Below are 23,118 nucleotides of genomic sequence, written 5' to 3'. Positions count from 1 at the left end.
AAATACATGTATTTAATCTACCAAATTTAACCAGAAGTTTTCCCAAATCCAATTTGGTTGGTTTTGTTTTTACTACTTTCTTTGATAGTTGTTGGTTTAATTTTGCATTTGTTCTCCACGTGCTCCCTTGCTATGCCAGATGTTCAAGAAGATGTCCTTGGGGAAGAAAAATGAGGGGCTTTAAAATGTAATGCTCTTGAAATGTTCACAATGGTTCAGTGTGTGAGATCTCAAGGAGGCTGGGCTATTCCTAACCACCAGACTTGCAGAATAGAAATTCAGCTTCACCCTTATTTGTGTAATCATCATGAGCATTTTTAAATGTCCGTAATAAACTTTGTGGCTTATTGTTTAAAATTGAATTTAAGGTAGTAAGTCAAAGCCTTTGGTATGCAAGCCTCTGGCAGCAGGGAGAGCCTGTGCCAGCTCCCTGAGACCTGATCAAAGGGTGATGCTGAACCTTCTTCTGTGTGTAGTTGCTTTTGTCCTTTAATCTGCTCATGTTCCAGTTCCATTCCAAATACAGGGCTGCACATGCTCTCCCCAGCTCTTGTCATTTTGGCAGTGTCCAGCACTGCCTTTGCCAAATGGCTCCTGTTCAGGCACAGGACCGCCTTTGCCATCCCGTGTATGAGGTATGAACAATGGCTGTCAGAAGTTGGGCATCTTTCAAGTTCTTATTTGGGCCTCATTTTTGTTCTAGTAATCAAATGAAAATTGAGAGCGGAAAAAGACAATTGGCTGAAAGGTGACTCCCTGTCCTTCCTGCCCAGGTTCACCTTTCCTTGCCAGTGAAGACGGCGTGCTCGGCGGGGTGATCGTCCTCCGGTCATGCAGATGTCCTTCAGAGTCTGACCCCTCCCAAGATAAACAGACATTGCTCGGTAAGTGAGCGTCCACTGGGCAGAGCCATGGACAGGCTGATTCCTTAAGTCAGTCTTTATACTGGTGATGGCTACCCGGCAGTGTCCCAGTTCCCACTGTTGATTGTCTGTAGATAAATTTATAAAAAGTCACTACTTATTTTTAAGACTGTGCTTAAAGCATATTTTTAAAATTAATTACTTAATTTTACATACCAACTACAGTTTTTCCTCCCTCTTCTCCTCCCAGTTTCTCCCCACCCCCACCCTATATACTCTTCCTTTTCTCCTCAGAAAAGAGGAGGCCTTCCCTGGATATAAACCAGCCCTGGTACAAGGCTAGACAAGGCAACAGTGGGAGGAGGGGTCCCAAAGGCAGGCAACAGAGTCAGAGACAGCCTCTGCTCCTGCTGTTAAAAGTTCCACATGAAGACCAAGCCATATAATTGTATCAAATGTGCTGAGGGCCTAGATCAGTCCCATGCAGGCTCCCTAGATAGAAGTTCAGTCTCTGTGAACCCCTATGGACCCAGGTTAGTTGATTCAGTGGGGTTTCTTGTGGTATCTTTCACTCTAGCTCCTGCAATTCTTCCTCCTCCTCTTTTGCAGCCCTTTGCACAGCAATGCTTGTTCAGCTGTGAGTCTCTGCATCGGTTTCCGTCAGTTGCTGGGTGAAGCCCCTCTGATGACGATTCTGTAGGTCCCTGTCTACAAGTATAACAGAATGTCATTAGCAGTGTCAGGGCTGGGCTCCCTAGCATGGCATGGGTCTCAGGCTGGGCACTCATTGGTTGGCCACTTCCTTGATTTCTGGTCCATCTTTGGCCCAGCACATCTGGTAGACAGGACAAACTGTAGGTTGTAGGCTTGTATTTGGGTTGGTGTCCCATTCCCTCCATTGGAAGACTTGCCTGAGTACAGGAGCTGGCTGTTTCAGGCTCCATATTCCCCATTGCTGTTGCTAGGAGTCTAAGCTAGGGTCACCCTCAGAGATTCCTGGGAGTTTCCATTGCCCTAGGTTTCTAGCTCACTTCAGAGATGGCACCCTCCCCCATTTCAGTTGTCTCTCCCTTCATCTTCTCCCCACCTGACCCCTCCTGTTCCCATCCTGACCCCCATACCCATCCAGTCTCCTCCCCCAGATACCCACAACTTCTAGTTTCCCTCCTCCATGAGATTTATGTCCTCCCACTTGAGCCCTCCTTGTGACATAGGTTTCTTTAAGTCTGCAGATTGTAACATGTTATACTTAACAGCTAATATCCACTTATCAGTGAGTACATACCATGTTTGTCTTTCTGGATCTGGGTTACCTCATTCAGGATGATCTTTTCTAGTTCCATCCATTTCCTGATAATTTCATGATGTCATTGTTTTTGAGAGCTGAGTAATAATCCAATGTATAAATGAACCACGTTTTCTTTATGCATTCTTCAGTTGAGGGACATGTAGGTTGTTTCCAGTTCCTGGCTATTATGAATGAAGCTGCAATGAACATGATTGAATAAGTGTCTTGTCTCGCAATCTGAAGGTACTGAGTAAAAGCATAATTTAAGGGAGCTTCGATAAAGTCTTTCAGCTTGTCTCCGCTTCTGTTTTATTCCATGGAGCATCAGAGATGACCCGTGACAGTGCATTTAATAACATAGAAACAGGGTTCTTTTTTGTTCTTCCCCCTTTAAAGAGATAAGACTGTGAGGAGCTTAGAACTTTGTCCTGGTTCCCTAGCTTACTATTTTACTACTTTCGTGGATCACCTTACTGTCATTTGCCACTTCTTCATTTGTAAAATGAAATATTTACCACACCTTTCTCATAAAACTGTTTGAGGAAGGTCAGTAAGTGTTTTTGCAGATTTCAGATTGCATCCAGATGTAGTCTTAGGTCTAGCCAAGAAGGTTTCACTTCATATCTTCATATCTGTAGTGAGGAAGCCACCACCTCCCAGTTACCAAGGCCATGGAATTGCCATGGCTCACGGGATGCTGCTACTTATCTATCCATCTATCTATCTATCTATCTATCTATCTATCTATCTATCTATCTATCTATCTATCTACCTACCTACCTACCTATCTATCTATCTATCTATCTATCTATCTATCTATCCATCTAAATCCAAAGTTCTTAAACATCTGTGTGGCAGGGACCCTAGATTTGTCATTTTAATTAAAATATAGATACATCAAGAAAACACATTATAACTGTACTTTCTTTTTTTTTATTGGATATTTTGTTATTTATATTTCAAATGTTATCCTCTTTCCTGGTTTCCTGTCCCTAAACCTCCTATTCCTTCCCTGCTCCCCCTTCTTCTATGAGGGTGTTCCCCCACCCATCCACACACCCCTTCCCACCTCCCACCCAAACAGTCCCTTGTACTGTGGGGGGAGGGGCTGTCCAGCCTTGGCAGGACCAAGGACTTCTCCTTCCGTTGGTGCCCAACAAGGCCATTCTCTGCTACATAGACAGCTGGAGCCATGGGTCTGTCCATGTGCAGTCTTTGGATGGTGGTTTAGTCCCTGGGAGCTCTGGTTGGTTGGCATTGTTGTTCTTATGGGACTGCAAATCCCTTTAGCTCCTTCAATCTTTCTCTAACTCCTCCAACGGGGAGCCAGTTCTCAGTTCAATGGTTTGCTGCTAGCATTCACCTCTGTATTTGTCATGCTCCGGCAGATGAATTAATTATTCCCTACTGAACCTACCTTTAGTAAGCCATACCCAGAATTGCACTCTGTTGCCACCCCAAAGGTCCTGTGACCCCCCCCCCCCTTAGTGTCTGATGTCATGAGTTGTCTATCATCCTGGCTTCTAACACTGGAGTTAATTGTTAGTTTTTTTCAAAAGGAATTTATAGATTATATACTGCTGTATCTAGCTTTCAGTAAACTTTGGCCCTAGTTTGTCTACCCACCATCAGTGACAAGGTCTTTACTTTCCATCATGGTTCTCTTCTTTGGGACCCTTGGGGACAAATGTCACCAATATTGTGAACTGTTTTATGTGTTTGTTTTTGTTTGTTTGACTTTTTTCTGACACATGGTTTCTCCCTGAAGTCCTGGCAAGTCATGGAACTCTCTCTGTAGACCAGGCTGGCCTTGAACTCAGAGATCAAACTGCCTCTGCCTCCTGAGAGCTGGGATTAAAGCGGTGTGCCACCACCACCCAGTGTGTGAACTTTGATCTTTAACCACTTTCTCCTTGTTATGCTTTCCCTCCCTGAACCTTTCCCAGTTCAGGCTTCCCTTGTCTATCATCTCATAGAAAATTCCCTATGTAGACTATAATCAGTATTTTCTGTATAGCACTGCATGTTTATACTGAAAGTTGAATATCTTTCTTACTGTGCTGCAAGAAGACCAGAATATGTATCTCTTAACATTATTTCCAAGTCTCTACTATTTATGTCATTCTCTTAACATTATTTCCAAATCTCTACTATTTATATCATTACTTTTTTTTTGTAGCCCAGGCTAGCTTCAAATTTTCTATCCTTGTATCTCAGCCTCTCCACTGTTGGAATTACAAGTGTATTCTACCATGTCTGGCTTTTACTTTTGATTGACATATAATTATACATGTGAACAGTATACAATGTGATATTGCAGTTTATCTATCTATGCATTGTATAACGATCAAACCTGACTAGTTAACTGATCTGTCACTAAGCTTTTTATGCCCTTGTTCATAGAACATCTGAAATACTCTCTTGTGGCTACTTTTAAATAGGTAATAGATTAAATATATAATAGATTATAACTAGATAATAGATTAAATATATAACAGGAGGCAGAGGCCCTTTGATCTCTGAGTTCAAGGCCAGCCTGGTCTACTGAGTGAGTCCTACTCTGCTGGGCAACAGAACTTATTCCTGCCATCTGATGGTACCACATGTCCCTATGCTGCAACCGTGCACCTCTCCCCAGACCCAGGGAGCATTTGAGACACTCTCGGTTTCTATGGAATTAACCTTTATAGATTCTACATATGTCATGCTCATTGTTCTTCCCATTTTATTGAGGTAACGCACCACAGCGCGCGCGCGCGCGCGCGCACACACACACACACACACACACACACACACACACACACACCACCCCTATACACCACCTGCCTCTGATTACGTTTTACCTTTTTATTGCAGTATCACACCACAAACACACACACATACCACCTGCATCTGATTACTTTTGGACCTGCAGGATGCCAATTACCTAACCTAATGGGAAGAGTTCCCACCCACTCTCTGAACTGACCCGGAACATGCTCTAGTATCATTTTCCACTTCCCCTTCATTCCCTATACTCATCTACGCCGTCCCAAGTCCTGGGCTTTCAATAGCATTTCCAAGCAGACATCCTTGCTCCTCAGTAACTTGCTCTCTCTATTGCTTTTTCTTTTCTTGAAAATGCACTGCCCTGGTAACCTATTTTTTAGGTCTTGTTCAAATGAAAATTCTCTGGAAGAGTTTCCTCCGGGGGATTTCTCCTTCCTTGTGCTCTGCTGGTACCATGCGGTTGACAATCTTATGACATGTAACAAGAAACTGCTGGTCAGATACTGAAGTGCTTGCCTCTCTTTCTGGGCTGGAAATTCTTTTCTCCCTCCCAAATCCAGTTACTTGACAGGATAATCACAGGTTATTGAGAACTAGAAAGGGGCTAGGGATCTGACCTATCTCTCTATGCATTGGAAACTTCTACCTTCTGAAAAGCAGTTGATACACTGTAAGTGGGGTTAGGTACTTGAAATTTGTCCCCATCTAAATAATAGGCTCCCAGTAATTTTTAGATAAATGAATTTAAGGGCTAAATATAGTTTTCATAATATCTCAGCAGAACTGTCTTTCTCTTCCTCTCCTTCTTCCCGACTGGTGTGTGTGTGTGTGTGTGTGTGTGTGTGTGTGTGTGTGTGTGTGTGTGTGTTTGTGTGTGTACACGTACTTGGATATGGTTGGAGATGAGCATATGTGAGGATTAGAAAACAACCTAAGGTGTCCTCGTCTTCCTCCTTTGACAGGGCCTCTCTTGTTGTTCTTCTTACTGCTTCATACTCCAGGCTACTGCCCCTTGAGCATCTGATGATTTCTTGTGTCTTTCTCCAATCCCCAGTTAGAGCATTGACATTAAAGATGTGCCCTACTGCATCAAGCTTTTATGTGGATTCTGGAGAACTTTACCCACTAAGCCATTTCTTTAGTTTGAGTTGACTGTTCTTCCAGAAAAATGAAATATCACAAAATATTCTCATATGTTCTAAAATGCAAGCAACACAGTTTTGACAATTTTGCTTATTGTTTGTCCAGGAATAAGATGTAGAGATAGTTTAAATGGTTCCCAGAAGACAGCTTCTGTACCCACCCTTACGGAGGGACAGTGTGGCCCTGAACATGTTTCTAACACTTGCCTGTCATGTCCCACTCTCCAGATCAAGAGATGCTGACAAAACCCAGCATACAAACTGCATATTTAACACAAAGCAAAATTTTTGTCCCTGGATGAAACAGCTGAAAAGAATTAATTTTCTATATGATGTTAGAGGGGGGAAATGCCAATATATTTTTACCTGCTAAAGTATAATTGTATGCTCTCCAGGCCTTATTGAAGTGCTTTCTTGAGGCTGCTGGGATTGTATGGTTAAGAACTGTGCAAACAGGAGCTCATCGGTTAAAGCTCATCAGTTAAAAGCACTGGCTACTCTTCTAGAGATCTTTGGTTTGATAGTTAGCACCTACATGGTGGCTTCATCCTCTTCTGGCTTCCCAGGGCACCAGACATGCAGATGATACACAGACACACATGTAGGTAAAATACACATACACATTAAAATAAATATTTTAAAAATGTGCAAACAAAGGCACATAAGAAACCATCCCCCCTAATGGAATCAGTGAGTGTGCTGCTAATTTAAGCTTGTGATAGAGGTCATTAGAATATATGCAAATACCTCCCATAAATAACTAATCCTGCTTTGTATCCTATATACCATGTCTTGATTAGAGCCTATGAAGTTGAAGATTTTCTTCCTTAAGTGGTCGGTAGGAGCAACAGGCCACTGTAAAACACCCTCCATGTAGTTGAGGGAAATCGTCAGCAACCCAGGTTGTGTAAGGGCTGCACAGTAAAGGGTTCTCTCTTTGGCTCAAGGCTCTGTTGGATTCCTTAATGTCAGACAGGGGTGTAGGCCCACAGTCTTCCAGAACCTGTTCATCTTATGAGCACACATGGTGATTGTTACTTTGCCATTAAGTTAATCCGCTTTACTTAGAGTATAACTCAGGTTCTTTCTACCTGGAAATGTGTTTATGTTGCTGATAATTAAGTTTTGAGTATGGCGTGCTTCCATCCTCTAGCTACCCCTTTATCCACCTCCTGTGATTTTCATCTTTTACAGCGCAATGTTTCATGTATGTTTTAAAGAAGGACATACTAAGTTTGTGAGTTATAAAGAGCAATAATAAAGTGAACACCTGTGGACCTGACGCCCAGCCCAAGAAATTGCCCATTACCCATATCTTTGAAACCCCCATGTGGGCCTCTCTGATCTTACAGCCCTTTTCCCTGAGCTTTTATTTCATGGTTACCTTTGGGTTTTCCTTAAACCCTTTTCATATTTCTAGGTATCCAAATGGTATGTTGTTTGGTAGTGTTTGATTTTTGAACTTTGTTGAGAATTTCTTTGTTCCGTTTCATGGCTAACTGAGAAGAGCAGTGACTTCCTTTATCATTTTCAGCTTAATGCTATCACTGCTCTGCAGTTGCAGTTAGAGCTTCCCTCTGCCTCCCCATGTTGAGAACATGCATTCTTTATGGAGTACTTTTTGTTGTATTGTTACTTCTCCTGTTACCAAAGCATGATGTGGTTTGGACATAAAAATATTACATTGACTTGATGCTTCCTGGAACATCCAAAAGTCATTTTACTGTAATCTTAAAATTCCTCCAGATTTTTTCCCCTGGCATTAAAAGATTGGTGTGCCATAAATATGTGTGCTCATGGAGCTTCCTTCTGGGACAGCAGCAGCACCACTTGATTACATGTCCTTGGCCTCTGTGAGCACCTAAGAAAAGATACTTCTCTGAGGCTCACATGATCATGAAGCTAACTGGCAAATTCGCTTCTAGGACAGGACAAGGAGACTGACCCTGTGGATATTTGGCTGATGTTACTGAGTTGCCTGAGAAGCAGAATGAAAACTTTCATTTCCACAAGGGTCCTGTGAGCCATCGTGGTGGGAAGTTCATTTCCCTTGGCTGTGCTTTAGAGGTGGTCCATCTCCACTACTGTCTTGAAAGATGGGTTGACATTTTAATTCTCCTTTAAGTCAGGGCACATGGTTAAAGGAGCTGAGCTGTTCAGCAAATAAGCAGATAATAATATTTAAACATTTTAGCAGCCACGAGTAAGTAGTCTTAGCAGTATTGTTCTCTGATTTGTGTTTTTGGAAATATTTTTTATCTACTCTGTTTATAACAGAACATTTCTTTCTTTAAATTTTTCTAACATTCTTTTAAAACTAGAAATAGTCTTCTTTGGTTATGATTTTCTTTTTTATGAGAACTATAGTTCTAGCTATTTAGCCACAAGTTTTTAAATTTATTGTTAGGGTTTGTTTTCCATCTAAAAATATGAAGATTTCTTAGTCGAATTCTGCCAGTTATGTACTTGTGGTAACTCTTTTAAAACTCAGGAAGCAATTTTGCCAATTTTATCATCAATTTTTGTCTGGTTAAAGGGTAATGGGTGTCACTGGATCATGAGATCAGTCCTGAATTGTTGAATGAATGAATAAAATCGTGTCTCAATAAACTTCGCTTTATTGAGTGGTTTTCTGTTTAGTAGAGATCATCAAGGTCTCAGCCAGGACCTCTGCAGCTAGCAGTCTCAAGTGCCATCAGAGAATAAACAGGAGGAAAGTCGAAGTGACGTTAGGGCTTTTATTCTGTCTGTCTCACATTCCTTCTGTACATCCCTCCCTTACCCACATCTCTGGATTGTCTCCTCAGCTTAGTGTAAGTGGGGTCCTGTGGAGCTCAGTCTCCATTGCTCCCAGGACAGTTTACCAGTCACAGTTTAACAGGGAAGCATGCCGCCCCAGCTACTTCATGGACATAATGAAACTTGTCTTGTTAGATTCATACAGATTCTGTGTCAAGACGGTAGATCATTTTTGTGTATTACTTCTAAACCACAAGCCACCTACTTACTGGGTGAAGAAGTCCTTAACAGCCAGCAGCAGATAAGAAGAGGCTGCTGTATTTACAGTTCCTCATTCTTCCCACTGAAAAATGCATTTTTCTTTATTCAATAAGGAGTTACTTATATGGTGTGCAAAGCATCCTGTAGTATGTCATCCCACCCAAGTCTAAGGAGCAGCAGCTGACTTGGCAACTGCCCAGCCAAGACGGTTCTGATTTTAGAGTTCTGTTTTCCTCCAAGAAATTGGGACATAAAGCCAAGTAGAGAGGCTTTAAATGGTTGCGGGAGCCAGGGCAGCTGGGGACTGTTAAGGACAATTGGAAGAATATATGTGTGTATATATGTGTATATGTGCCTGTCTGACTGAGTCTCTCTCTCTCTCTCTGTCTCTCTGTCTCTCTGTCTCTCTCTCTCTCTCTCTCTCTCTCTCTCTCTCTCTCTCTCTGTGTGTGTGTGTGTGTGTGTGTCTCTCTCTCTCTCTGTGTGTGTGTGTGTGTGTGTGTGTGTGTGTATACACACATATCTGTTTAGTCTATATATTTGTGTGTGCCTGGATCTATGTGTTTCTGTATGTCTCTCTATGTGTTTTTCTGTGTTTGTGTCTGTATGTTTGTATTTTTAATGGGGTATCCAAGTGCTTTTTTTTTTTCTGTTTAGAAAGAGAATTCATTTGGATGGGAATTCTTTGCTTTCAGCCTGGTAAGGACTGAAAAAGACATAATTTAAATGGGATAGTATGTGGATAATGGAGAAAGAGAAAGGCATCCTGGGAGAAACATCATGCAGTGTCCAGCTGCATATCTGCCTCGACTGGGATGCCTGAGCACTGCCGGCATGGCACTCAGGGAAGGCAGAACACAGTCTAAGATAGGGAATCCCAGCCTGATTTTCCTGGGTGAGAAGCAAGAGGGACTGAGATGGATGCTGTGGTTCTCAATTTCCTGTGCATCCAGATGCTGCTGAGGACTGAGAGGAGTTGAGAATGGTCATCCACAGGTCTTCCTTTCCCCTGCTCCCCAGCAGGAGGGGGATAGCTGAGCCCCAGGTGGGCTGGGACAGAACCTGATTTGGTTCTGCGTGAGCACTGGGAGAGAAGGGTTTCTCCAGGAGATTTAGGTACAACTCTTTATGATGAAGGCCTCCCCCCTGGGATTCCTGATGAAAGAGTGATCCTTGCTTGTCCAAACTGCTTTATTCATGGCAGGTGTAAATGCATATGTGACTCAGGGTGAACCATGGACTAAATACCTTTTGCAGGAAGGGATGCCCAAGAAGGGGAGCCCATTGGCTAAACACTTGGGGCCTATCTAGATACCTCATTAGCATGGAGAACTCTAGATTTTTGTACTACATGACAGGTTGCCATGGTCCTCTCAATGGTGTATTGTGGTCATTGTTCCAGGACAGGTAGGCCCTGGCCAGGAGCTGGTTCCAACATCTGCCATCCTCAATTATGGGAATGCCTGAGGTTTTTGAACCTACTTCAACCTTACCAGGTTTTCTGTCTGATGGGATGGTCCACTTGCTTCAAAATAGAATGGGTAACTTGTCCCTCAGAGGATCCAGGAAACATGGTGACCTAAATGACATGAGAAGCCTAGCTTTGAACTGAGACTTTGGGCTGGTCCATATAGCAGGAGCCACCAGACCTGAAGTTCAACCTTCCATAGCATTACCCAACGGTGGATCCTTCTGTTCAAAGCAGTGAATAAAGAGTCCCTTCCTAGTGTCCCTGTTCTGCCATTAACTTAGCATTCAGAACTTGATTATTTAATCATGTATACATGTATGTATAACTTCAGAGGATTGTTGGATACTCTGAAGTTGGAGTTATAGTTGTAAGTTGTCTGATGTGGGCTCTGGGACTTGAACTTGGGTCTTTTTCAAAAGCAATATGTGCTCTTAACTGCTGAGGCATTTCTCTGGACTTTATCATTCTTGAGGGGGACACATTTAATTATTTCATCTCCACCTAAGAATGGCACACAAACATTATCATGTGTAACTCTTTCCATATCGTTGTATGACATGATGTGCTGAGAAGTCATCTCTTAGAGAAAAATCTGCCAGAGTCCTTTGTCAATTTCTCACATTCTACCACTCTGCCTTTGTACCTTAGAGAGTTCTTTCTCCCTTCTCATGGGCATAGAAGGTAGAATGTAGGACGTATGAGTTAAAGATAATGTGTGCTATTTGTTTTTCCAAGCCTGAATTACCTTGCTTGATGGACTTCATAATTCTATCCATTTTTCCCACAGATTTCACTTTACACCCAAATAAAATTGTTATGTATCTGTGCCACATTTTTGCTTTTCATCCATCAGTTGATAGACATCTAGGCACAATGAATTTAGCTATTGTGAATAGAGCAGTAATAAACCTCAGTATCCAAATATACTTACGGATATTGAAGAACTACCCTGCCTCTATCTTAGGCTTAAGTGTATTCTTCTAGTAACACAAACTAGGCTCATTGTTGTTTATGGTTAAACCTCTGTTTCTCATGGCTTGAGTTATGCCCCACAATAATCTTACCTACAGATACTTCTATCAAGCCTCTTCTAGGAAAGACAACCATGTCTTTATTTCAAAAGTTGTTAATAAACCATCTTACCACCCTACTTTTGTTTCAAGAAGTTATATGACCCCCTATGACTACCTTGTTGTAACTACTTTCTTATGCCTCCCTTGAACCATGTCTTTGTTTTTAGGAGGTTGTTAGGACTAACTTGTTATAATGCTCTGCTCCTGCAAGCCTGCCTGTTTTTCCTGCCAAATCCCCTATTTGGAAACTCCCTGTCCCTGAGCTATAAAAACCTTGTCTCCCTCACATCCAATACTGACCTTTTGAATCCCACCTTAGGGAGAGACAGCCTATGTACCAAATAAAAAAAGAATAATTAATTTGGTCATGATGATTTGGGTCACTAGTATTTCTTCTCCTATCTTTGGAATTAACAATGCATTCTCAGGAGTGGTATAGCTGGCTTATATAGAGGGGAAAAGAGTTGGATATAGTCTAATGATAGGAAGCCTGCCTATGTGCCCTAGGTTCAGTTTTCAGTGTGTGTGTGTGTGTGTGTGTGTGTGTCTGTGCGCGCGCGCGCGCGCACGCGTGTGTATATGTATGTGTGTTTTATATATATGTATACATGTATGTATATATATTAGTATTATATATAACACACACATGTATGTATGTATGTATGTATGTATGTATGTATGTATGTATGTATATTAGTGGGGCTGTGTGGGACTTCTCATTTTAGTTCTTTTCAGAAGCATCCATCCTGATTTTCATAGTGGCCGCTCCAGTTTACACTCCTTTGGTAGTGAAAGGAACTCCTCTTTCTCATATATAGCCATAATGTGTTATCACTTGTAGACATGCTGACTGCAGTAAGATGGAGTCTCATAGTAGTTTTAATATGTATTTCACTGATGGCTAATTATAGTGAATTAAAAAATAATCGTATTAACTCTTCCAGGATTTTATACAATGAATTCTTTTTATTCATCCCCCCTCATTAGCTCTCTCTCTCCATTTTCACCTTGACACTCCTTCAACTTCAGTTTCTTCCTTGTTTTGGTTTGTTAAGCACATCAGGTTCAGTCTGTGGTATCCAAGTATCTTGTGAGTGGGGCATACTGTGGAGTGTATTTCACCTGCCAGGGCCAGCATTACATGATTTAGACTCTCTCTCTCCCAGCAGTGCTCCAGTGAAACATTGGTGCCAACAGCTCTTCACAGTGGTGCAATCTCATGTCCATACCTTCCTCTGCACATAAGGATTTCAGACTAAAACTTTTTGTCTGGTGCAAGCTTGACAGTTCTTGGTTCCCTTTCTGTTTATCCACCACCTCTAGCTTTTACTGTGTTTGTTACCAATTCTTCATTGAAGGTCCCTGAGCCTGGTGGGGAGGAATGGGTATTTTCCATTCAGCTGAACACTCCAGTGTCTCTTATGCTCAGTATTTATTACAATCTCCTGTAAAATAAAAAAGCTTCTCTGGTTAAGGTTAAGCAATGAACTGATCCATGGGTATAGCAATATGTCTTTAGGGGTTTTTTTAGTACTATGTCTATTTAGTAAAATAATAATATTGGGTTCTCCCCTAGGGAATATGGCTTATATAGTCATAGATTATTTGCCCACAAGCATTGCCTGTTCTGTCTTGTGGAGTGGGCCTTACAGCCAATCAGAAAGTGGTTATTTCCATAGTAATAGTACCACAACTGACTCATTATTGTAGCTCACAGGGTTCATAGCTAGGTGAGAGTGATGACTCCCTTTCTCCTCCAGTAGTATGCACAGCACCTTTCAGCACTAAGAACTAGACAATAGGGATGAAGCTTCCAGGTGAGTGCCAGCGTGATTTCCCCTGCTCTCTGAGTCCAGGTGATGCAGTGTCTGCCTGTGAAGTGTGAAGGGTAACAAAGACATTGGCAATAACCAGTAATGTTTGCCAGTCTATTTGACCCGTTGGCCAACAAACAACTCATATAGAACTCAGTGTTTTATTTGGTAGCATATAGTACCTACGTACCTAGTTGGAGTATTGTCTCCCATTATGGGGATAACTCCATTTAAACTCTATTTATATACGCTTAATATATATTTTAAGAAGCTTCTACAGTACTGAGCTTCTGTTGTGGGGTTCTTGCAGGTATCACTGCTGACATGCTTTATCAACTGTGATGATGTGAGAAAGAGAGCTCAGTGCAGCCGGAGTTGGCCAGTCAAACTGGATCAAGACTTCTAGAGAATCTAATGTTGTGCTTTATTTTTCATACCTATTTAAACAGTCAAACTTCGGGGTGAAAATTCTCCTTGTGACAATTTTGATAGCAAAGCTCCAGGCATAGTTACATAGAAAGTCCCTAACAAAGTACCAAAACACCTGTGACCTTTACCATCACAATGAGTTCTGTTGGCTGGTACACAGAGCTCAGGGCTCGGGCGTACAGAGGAAGGATTTGTAATAAGCACATAGAGAGAGTCTATTGATGGAGTACATGGGGCCTCTTTCATAAGACAAAACCTGGGATTAGGCCTAATCCATTTTCAGGATTTGGGGGAAATTCAGGTGGAGGCTGGATCCTAATAGAATAGCAAAGGATCACCAGTTTGTTTGACAACTTTTACTTCACATTTCAGGTGACCAGGCGTCACATTCCTTCTGTGACAGAAAACAGGCCTGTGTGCTTAACAACCCTGGTCTCTCCAGTGCTTACTCTATAAACTGTGCTTCCTACTGGCTTTCATATGATTTTTAAGATGTTTTTATTGTTAGTGATCCCTCCCCATATTTCCTTTTCTGCGTCACTCCCATTCTACTCTTCTGTCCTCCACCTCTTTATCCTATACGTTCATTATTTTCTTCCCCCTTCTTTATATCTTTGTATTCTATATCTCCTCCCTTGAAAGATCACCTCTTTCATTGGGTCTCTTATTAGTTTCCAAAACTCTATTTACTTTTGAAGGCCATTGTGAATAGGATTTCTTTCCCAGTATGCTTGTCATCAGTATACATGAAAACTACTGATATCTTATGTTAATTTTTGATCCTCCTCCTTTGCTGAAAGTGTTTTCCATTCTAAGAGTTTTCTGGTGTAATCTTTAGGGTTTCTTATTTATAGAATCATGTCATCTGCAAATAAGAATACTTAATCTTTTCCTATTTATTTATTTATTTATTTATTTGGTTATTTTATTTATTGACATTTCAAATGTCCCCTTCTCAGTCTACCCTCTGCAAACCCCTCCATCCCATTCCCCTTCCCCATCCACTCCCCTTACCTCTCTAGCATTCCAGTTTTCTGAGGGACTGCCAGATGATTTCCAGGTTGGCTTTACAATTGCAAGCTAGTGGCTTACAATCCCACTAGCAATGGAGGAGTGTTCCTTCTACATCTTCTCCAGTATCTGTTGTCACCTAAGTTTTTGTAAAGCTTCTGTAAGGCAAAGGACACTGTCAATAGGACAAATGTCAACCTATAGATTGGGAAAAGATCTTTACCAACTCTACATCCAATAGAGGGTTAAAATTCAAAATATACAAAGAACTAAAGAAGTTATATTCTAGAGAACCAAATAACCCTATTAAAAAATGGGCTACAGAGCTAAACAAATAATTCTCAACTAAGGAATCTCAAATGTTGAGAAGTACCTAAAGAAATGTTCAACATCCTTAGTCATCATGGAAATGTGAATCAAAACAACTCTGAGATTCCACCTCACACCAATTCTTTCCTGTTTATAACCATTTTATTTGCTTATTTTACTGCTTTGGCTAAGACTTCAAGTTACTATATTGAGTAAGAGTGCACAGAGTAGAAGGCCTTGTCTTGTTCCTGTTCTTAGTATAAAAACTTCAACTATTTCTTAGTGTATCCTGATGCTGGCTGTAGATTTGTCCTAGTCTCTATTATTGTTAATCCAGAGATTTGCTGGAGAAAAACCAGTTCCATCATTTTGAACCAAATTTGAAGTAAGCTTTATTAAGAACTGACCCAGATGGACTTTGGTCAGGATCAATCCCTGGAATCCCCAGAGAATTAGGGTTCTCTAGAGTGGCCTTGAGATACTTTGCAAGCACTTATAAGGGCAACCCCACAGGCTACCATAATTTCCCAAGAGGCTTTGTTGTTCTTTTCTAACAGCTACAACTCCCAGCATTCCATGAAGTTACCTGGTCCTTGGGTGGGTGGGGCTTACCAGTTAATTTGGGAGTCTTACATTATGTTGAGTTATTTTCTCTCCACTTTTAGTCTCTACAGTGAAAAAATGAAAAAAAGAGAAAAAATGTTGGATTTTATCAAAGGCCTTTTTAAATTCATTAAGATGTTCATGTAATCTTTGTCCTTGTATCCACCTAATTATACTTATTTAATATATAATTTATGACATGTTACATTTATTGCTTTATGAATATTGTGCCATCTTTTAATTTTTTGAAGTCAATGTGATTATATAAGTTCAAAGAAAAGAGGAGAAGCTAAATTCCTTAATGAAACCAACCAAAACATCTGAGTAAAATGAAGTCAATGCAAGATGTTGACAATGGAATTTAATAAAGAGAGAAGAAAAACTAAACTGAAATGATACTGGAAATAAAAATTATGATTTTAACAAAAATAAAATCATTTTCTAAAGTGAAAGAATAATGTGTCAAAACAGTATATTGCATTCTGTAGGGGATAACAAATATTTGTGAAAACATTGAACAAATAAGTGTAGACATTGTTTTAAAAACTTTTAAATTATATAGCTAAAATCTTGCTGAAAACTTTTCAGTATCAAAATAGTATTTCATAAAGTTTTGAACTCCTGTGTATTATAAGATTAAGTATCTTCATATATTTTGAATGTGGGTTCTATTTTTTAAAAGGTATGTTTTTTATTTTTATGTGTATAGGTATTTTGCATATATGTATGTCTCTTTATACTACATGTACATTGTGCGCAAGAAGCCAGAAACGGGCATTGGCTCCCCTGGGACTAAGAGATACAGAGGATTGTGAGCCACCGTGTGGGTGCTGGGAATGGAACTCTGGACCTCCGGAAGAGCATCAAGTGCTCTAAACCATTGAGCCATCTCTCCAGCCCCTTTGAGTTACAGTTTTAGGGAGAACAGTGTTTTTAAAAATCATTAAAATGGGGCTAGTGAAGTAACTTTGTGGATAAGGTGCTTGTCACAGAAGCCTGAGGAGCAGAGTTCACGTCTTTAGAATCCACATAAAGTGGGATGTGGTAGCACACTTATCTAAAACGGCAGCAGTTCTTTGGGAAACTCCAAGGCAAAGACAAGAGAATCTCTGGAAGCTCACAGGCCAACTTGCCTGCCCTACTTAGTGGTGATGGGGAACTGAGCAGTGGAGAAACCTACTGGAAAAGCTTGGAATGCAAACACCAATATCAGAGGCGATGTGTGGTGCGCACACACTCACACACATTGTTTTTCATGTTAGTGTTGTTAGTTTTCTGGGGTCTGTTGCTGGGTATGTGTGTTTGCTTTGTGTGCCTTTGTGTGTCTCTTCTGTAGGGCCCATCTCATTCCTGAGCAGTTGCCATCTTCATTAAACAAGAAATCACAATTTTAGTGTTGTCTTAGCTGCTGTTTTTTTTTTAATGAAATCATTGCTTCATATAAACCTCCATTAAGACCAGAGCCTTTGCTTTGTTGGGCAGCTTAGCATATTCAAGACCTTGCTCTGGACTTGAAGAGTTTTGAAGCTTAAAGCAAATGTGTGTGGAAGGAAAAACATCTGGTGAAGAGAACTTACTTCATCGCATGACTGTTTTCCTGCCCTCGGCAGCCGAGAGTCTGCTTAGCAGGTTGCCAGGTTTGATAATTAGTTAATAAGGAGGGAATGAACCATGTTTCTGAGGAAGCCTTTCTTGCCCCTCACTCCTTCTTTCCCACATGTCTGGCAAAGCCTACAGTGCCGAGGACCACTCTTCTTCCCATGTTGTGTCTTAACACGCGTCTTTAAGCATAATTAGCACAGAGATAAAAACAGATGAATGGTCTGGGATGCCTAGGGCTTGATGTTGGGCAATGCAATTTTATTATCAGGCACATTAGAGATTTTTGTTGGAAAAATATAGCAAGACTTTTAAAATGTTTTTAAAAACTTAGAATCCAGAACATTGTGCTTGAAGTTTGTAGTGGCTTGAATGAAAGCAGCCTCCACAGGCTTATAGGAAATAGCACCATTTGAAAGTATAGCTTTGTTGGAGGAAGTGCATCACTAGGGCTGGGCTTTGAGGTGTCAGATGCTCAGAACCAGGGTCTCTGTGGATCCAGATGTAGAACTCTCAGCTACTTCTCCAGCACCATGTCTGCCCGTGCCGTGCACCACCATGCATCCCACAATGAAGGGATGGATGTAAAGGACTAGACCTCTGAACCTGTAAGCCAACCAAATAATCAAATGTTTTTGGGTTTTTTTTGTTTTGTTTTTTTGGGGTTTTTTTTTTTGGTTCTTTTTATTCGGAGCTGGGGACCGAACCCAGGGCCTTGTGCTTCCTAGGCAAGCGCTCTACCACTGAGCTAAATCCCCAACCCCATCAAATGTTTTATATTCTTTTAACTTTTATTTTTTAAATGCTTTTTAAAAAAATATTTACTTATTTCATGTATGTGAGTACACTGTTTCTGTCATTAGACACATCAGAAGAGGGCATTGGATCTCCATTACAGATGGTTGTGAGCCACGTTGTTGGGAATTGAACTCAGGACCTTTGGAAGAGTAGTCAGTGCTCTTCACGACCGAGCCATCTCTCCAACCCTTTAAATGCTTTTTATTTAATATAAAATGCTTTTATTTTTTAAGTAAAAGACGGTGTGTAAGACACAGCGTGGGAAGTAGAACTATTATAAAGTTTCCATAGTCCTACTATCTCTTCACAGCAAAAGATATTTTGTGTGTCATTTATATGCGAATTGTTGTTTGTAACATTTATGTAGATATGATTTCATGAGTATGGGAAAGTTTTAAGGCTAGTACAAGAGGTCCCATGGATTCGTCTCTCAGGTGTGCTATTGCTTTGCCTTCCTGAACTATCTTCTGTATCTTCCATCACCTGATCCTTCCTCTATATCACACTTTCCTCAAATATTTTAGGGGACATTTAAACTCCGTTACTCGTTATCCATCAGTGTGTACTTACGAAGAACAAGGGCATCTTCTAGACATGTCAGCACTGCCTCCATAGTGTCCATGTAACATCCCTTGTAACTCCAGTCCAGAGTACAATCCAAGATGGCATTTAGTGTCATGTGTCCCTCACCTTCTAATTGAAAAGTTTATTTTGGCAAGTTTGCTTTGATAAATTTAAAGCATTCTAATGAATTACTAAGTAGAGATCATTGCTGCATCAGCCTGTTATTTGGTTCTGCATTTTAAGTGATATATTTCAGTGGTTATGTTATAAGTTGCGTGGTCAACACCTAACAATTTTGTTTGACCCGTAGTTGTTGAATTAGCTTTTCATTTAGTTAAAGCTTATAAAGTTTATTGCCTAACAGGTTTACATTTTTATATTTATCTTTGATAAGAAATCTTTTTTAAAAGATACATTAAGTTTTTTCACTGATCATGTATGCATGTATGTAATGTATTCTGGTTATTCCTTTCCCACATCCTTGCTTTTTCCCTACCATCCCTACCACCACCACCCATCCATCTTCCCCAAAAGTTTCTTTCCCAGATTCATGTGTTATTTTATTTTGTTTGATTTAATCAGAGCTTACTATGTGACATCAGTTTGAAACAATTCATTGGAACTTAAATGGATCACTAGTGGGTAGACAACTAAAGTCACTGACTTCCCTCTCCTAGACTCTATCAATAACCAGTACTTCAACAGAGGGAGAATGGGCTAGTCTTCTTGAGACCTTCCCCTGTCCATGTCTGACTTTTTGACAGTGTTTGTATAGACTCAGTTCAGGCAACCGCAGCTGGTATGAGTTTATGATCATAATTTTTGTTTGTTTTGATTTTTCTCCCTTTTATTACATACAGTTTGCTCTATAGTTTTCCCTCCCTCTACTCCTCCCAGCTCTCTTGCGCTCTCTCTCTCTCTCTCTCTCTCTCTCTCTCTCTCTCTCTCTCTCTCTCTCCCCCCCACCTCCTGTCCAGATCCACTCTTGTTCTGTCTCCCATTAGAAAAGAGCAGGCTTCTAAGATATAACAAGCAAACATAACAAAATAAAGTATAACAAGATAAAGCAAAAAGCTATCATATCAAAGTTGGAACAAAGCCAAATCAACAGGAAAATGAAAGAGCCCCAAGGGAAGGCACAAGAATCAGAGACCCACTTGATTCACATTCAGGAGTCACATAAAAGTACTAAACTGAAAGCTGTAGTCTGTATGCAGAGGATATGAAGGAAGGGCCTATGATTTCTGCTTCAGTCTCTGAGTTCATATGAGGTATTCTCATTTGTTTTAGAGGGCTGTGTTCTCCTGGTGTCCTCTGTCCCTTCTACTTTGTCTTCTGTAGGGCTCACTGACCTCTCAGGGGAGGGATTTCATGGAGACATCTTGTTCAGAACCATGTGTTCCAAGGTATTTGTCTCTGGGTAGTGTCCGGCAGTGGGTCTCTGAATATGTTCCATCTGCTTCAGGAAGAAGTCTCTGTGATGCTGACTGAATAAGGCTTTGATCATGACCATAATTACTATGTCTGCTCGAAGATGGCTTTTTTTATCTTTCTATTTTTCTACCCCTTCTACACTGTTCCCCAAGCCTCTGGAGGATGTTACAATGTCTAGTTATGAGTGTAATTTTTAATAATGATAGTGATGATGGTGATGGTGGTGGTGGTGGTGGTGGTGGTGGTGGTGGTGGTGATGATGATGATGATGATGATGATGATGATGTGTGGGACATGCAGGTGTCACAGAGTGTATATCCAGGTAAGTTAACAACTCTGGGGAATCCATTCTCCCACTGTGAATTTCATGTTTTGAACTCATATCATCAGGCTTGAGTGACAAGCACTCAATGTCTTCTGTGTTTATTCGTTGACTCTGCTACAAGAAAGGAAGAGTTTGTTTCCATCAGTTTGGCTTCTTTGGGTCTTACTGTGCTCAGTTCTTAAAATTTATCACTGTCATTTTGTTGAGAGCAGATTTGGCCAGTGAGAGTCATCCGAGCCAACCCCTGGGTCTTTTCATAAGTGGCTCTCATTCTTGGAGCACTTCTTGACTGACTGTAGCAAGTTGATCCAGATCCATTTGTCCATCCTTGCTGTAGTATCTTAAGTAGAGATTTAAGGCATTTGTGCAAATGTGCATGTGTGTATGTTCAAAGAAACTATACTGTGGGATATCGCATTTACTAAATCACTTTATACGGTAGTATGAATGTAGATGTATCCCATGTTCTAAGTTCAACTGTGAGCATTTATTTTACATGTAATAATCATAAGTTCTGACAAGAAAGAAATACATTTTTCATTTCACAGTAAATGGCATTACAGCTTTGAGCACTAAATCATTTTGACATTTATGAAGGAGCAAATGGAAAGTAGGGAATGAGTGTTAAAAATAAAGCTATCTTTAACTATTCTATTAAAAAGGCAAAGATTTATTGTCCATCTGTGAATGTGAATGTGCCTATTTGTGCTCTTGTTCACACAGTGGAATTTCTGTGGAGCCACAGTACAGAGAGCATGTGCGTGGGCTATATGTCAGCCCAGGATGGCAAAGCCAAGGTAAGTGGGAAAAACCAGGTCATAACCTGAATGCCTTATAGCCAGTGTGTAAGCTTCCAGCCAGTCTGTTGAAACACATGACTTTCCCACGTCTCACGTAGTAACCAGTGAGCTACATTCAAAGCACAGTCAACAGTTCCAAAGAAAATCAGATTTTTAAACTGTTCTTCTTGACACCATGAAGTGAATTAGGAAATTCTGCTTTCATTTTGTTCCCTTTGCCCAGTATGAATACCTGAAAAGAGGAAACTCAGGATTTGTAAAAGAAAATGGGATTAAGGTTGACAAGCTAACCAAGATGGGTGAACCATAAGGAAGGTTGAAAAAGATAAAGGAAACTGAATCAATATAAAAGTATACCCTGGCTGTATCTCTGCATCCTTCCTAACAGTAATGGCTGACATGCTTGTAGACCTCAGTCATATTCTCTTGTCATCTGCTGTCATGGGCTTTGCCTCTGTGCGCCACATGACTTGCTGTGAGCCACAGATCATCAAGGTGTCAATTCTTGAGTTGCTAGGTATCCTTGAACTTACAATGTTGATCTTGAGAGTAAAAGTCAAGATTTGTGAATTTAGTTTTATATTTGTCTCATGTTTCTGTTCAAAAAACTTTTAGGAACAGCTGTGAAATATGACATCTACTTGGCATTAAAGTACATTAGCTGCAAAGTTATGATGTTGGGAAGCCCCCCCTTTCATTTTTAACTTCACATCTTTATTACACGTTTTTTATAAGACTTTAAAACAAACGAAAAGCACCCTTTCATTCAAAAAGGATGTTTTCGCATGATAATGATTTCATGGACTCTACATTTTTAAAGTAATCTTTAACAACTTGTGTTTGTGATGCTACAAGCTTGGTAGGTAAGCAGGGCGTTTTGCATAATGATTTCATGGACTCTACATTCTTAAAGAATCTTTAACAAGCATGGTAGGTAAGCCCTTCTACTGCCCAGCTACCTATGTCCCCACACCTAAGGCAACTTAAAAGACTTTCACAGGTAACACCTGATTTTCAAAGTTTAAGCACCCCATTCATTCATTAAAACGACTTGTTTCTCCATAAGTTAGTTAAATTGCTACTTTCCAAACTGTAGACTGAAAACAGATACATGCCATTTTTAATTGGTTAGAATTTCACCTCCACCGTCTATAGCCAGAATAAGAATTCCTACCTTTCTGAGCATCTTTCACTCCTAACAGTAAGAATGAATGTCTAAAACAAATTTGCAGTCTGACTCTAGTCAACATCACCACGCAGGTTCCTAATATTCTTGGAAAAGGCATTTTCAGATATATATAGTATCCTCTCATGAGTTGCACCATTTCTGTAACCATTCTGTATTGTTTATCAGCTCCAACATCACCATTAACATTGACTGGCACACTCATCCATGAGTTGTATACAGAACTTGTCCTTAGCTTATGATAGAGCTGAGGTGGTTTACTGGGTCAACAGTATACAGAGTTCTAAGGCTTTTAACACTTCATCAAGTAATCTCCAGAATGGATTGAGCAAACCTACTTACCCCCTGTATTGTTACATCAACAAAGTGGATTTTTGTTAATGAAGGAACTAATCCAACTAAGAGTCCGTTAGATTCTCACCAACCAAGGAGACATACGTCTAGTAAGAAAATGAAATACAAATTCTTTTGAAAAGTTTGCTCAGCTTTCTGCCAGTAAGCCACCAACAGAAACACCTCCCACAAAAAGAAGTGGCAGCTTGCCCAGTATGCACAAGACCCTGGGTCCCACTGAGAGCACCAAGTAGAGGTACAATCTATAGTGTTTCCCTAAAATAGAAAGTTAAAAAGAGAAAAAAAT

The 23,118-nt window shown here is 40.5% G+C and overlaps 1 protein-coding gene and 1 long non-coding RNA gene across 18 annotated transcripts in view; one reads left to right on the top strand and one right to left on the bottom strand.

Annotated features, from left to right (window-relative positions):
* Tasp1 (taspase 1) overlaps positions 1-23,118 on the top strand; it is a 231,619-nt gene that overhangs the window by 183,061 nt on the left and 25,440 nt on the right. For 14 of the 17 annotated variants that reach the window (XR_010064632.1, XR_010064631.1, XM_039105021.2 and 11 more), the window contains 2 exons: positions 774-884; positions 21,216-21,289. Coding sequence is in view for 15 of the 17 variants with exons in the window: in XM_039105021.2 (XP_038960949.1) it covers positions 774-884; positions 21,216-21,289 (185 nt within the window). In the remaining 2 variants the exon portion in view is untranslated. Of the gene's footprint in view, positions 1-773; positions 885-21,215; positions 21,290-23,118 lie in introns of those variants that run through there. The other 3 variants (XM_063283790.1, XM_063283789.1, XM_063283787.1) reach the window with 1 other exon arrangement.
* Positions 12,553-15,721, bottom strand: LOC120101716 (uncharacterized). Its single transcript, XR_005502508.2, has 3 exons — positions 15,577-15,721; positions 14,864-15,018; positions 12,553-13,051 (listed from the first exon to the last, which is right to left on the bottom strand). It is a non-coding gene; the product is annotated as an uncharacterized LOC120101716 (long non-coding RNA).

Source organism: Rattus norvegicus, chromosome 3, assembly GCF_036323735.1.
Source record: "Rattus norvegicus strain BN/NHsdMcwi chromosome 3, GRCr8, whole genome shotgun sequence".
NCBI lineage: Eukaryota > Metazoa > Chordata > Mammalia > Rodentia > Muridae > Rattus > Rattus norvegicus.
This window is presented reverse-complemented; position numbering and strand designations above follow the sequence as displayed.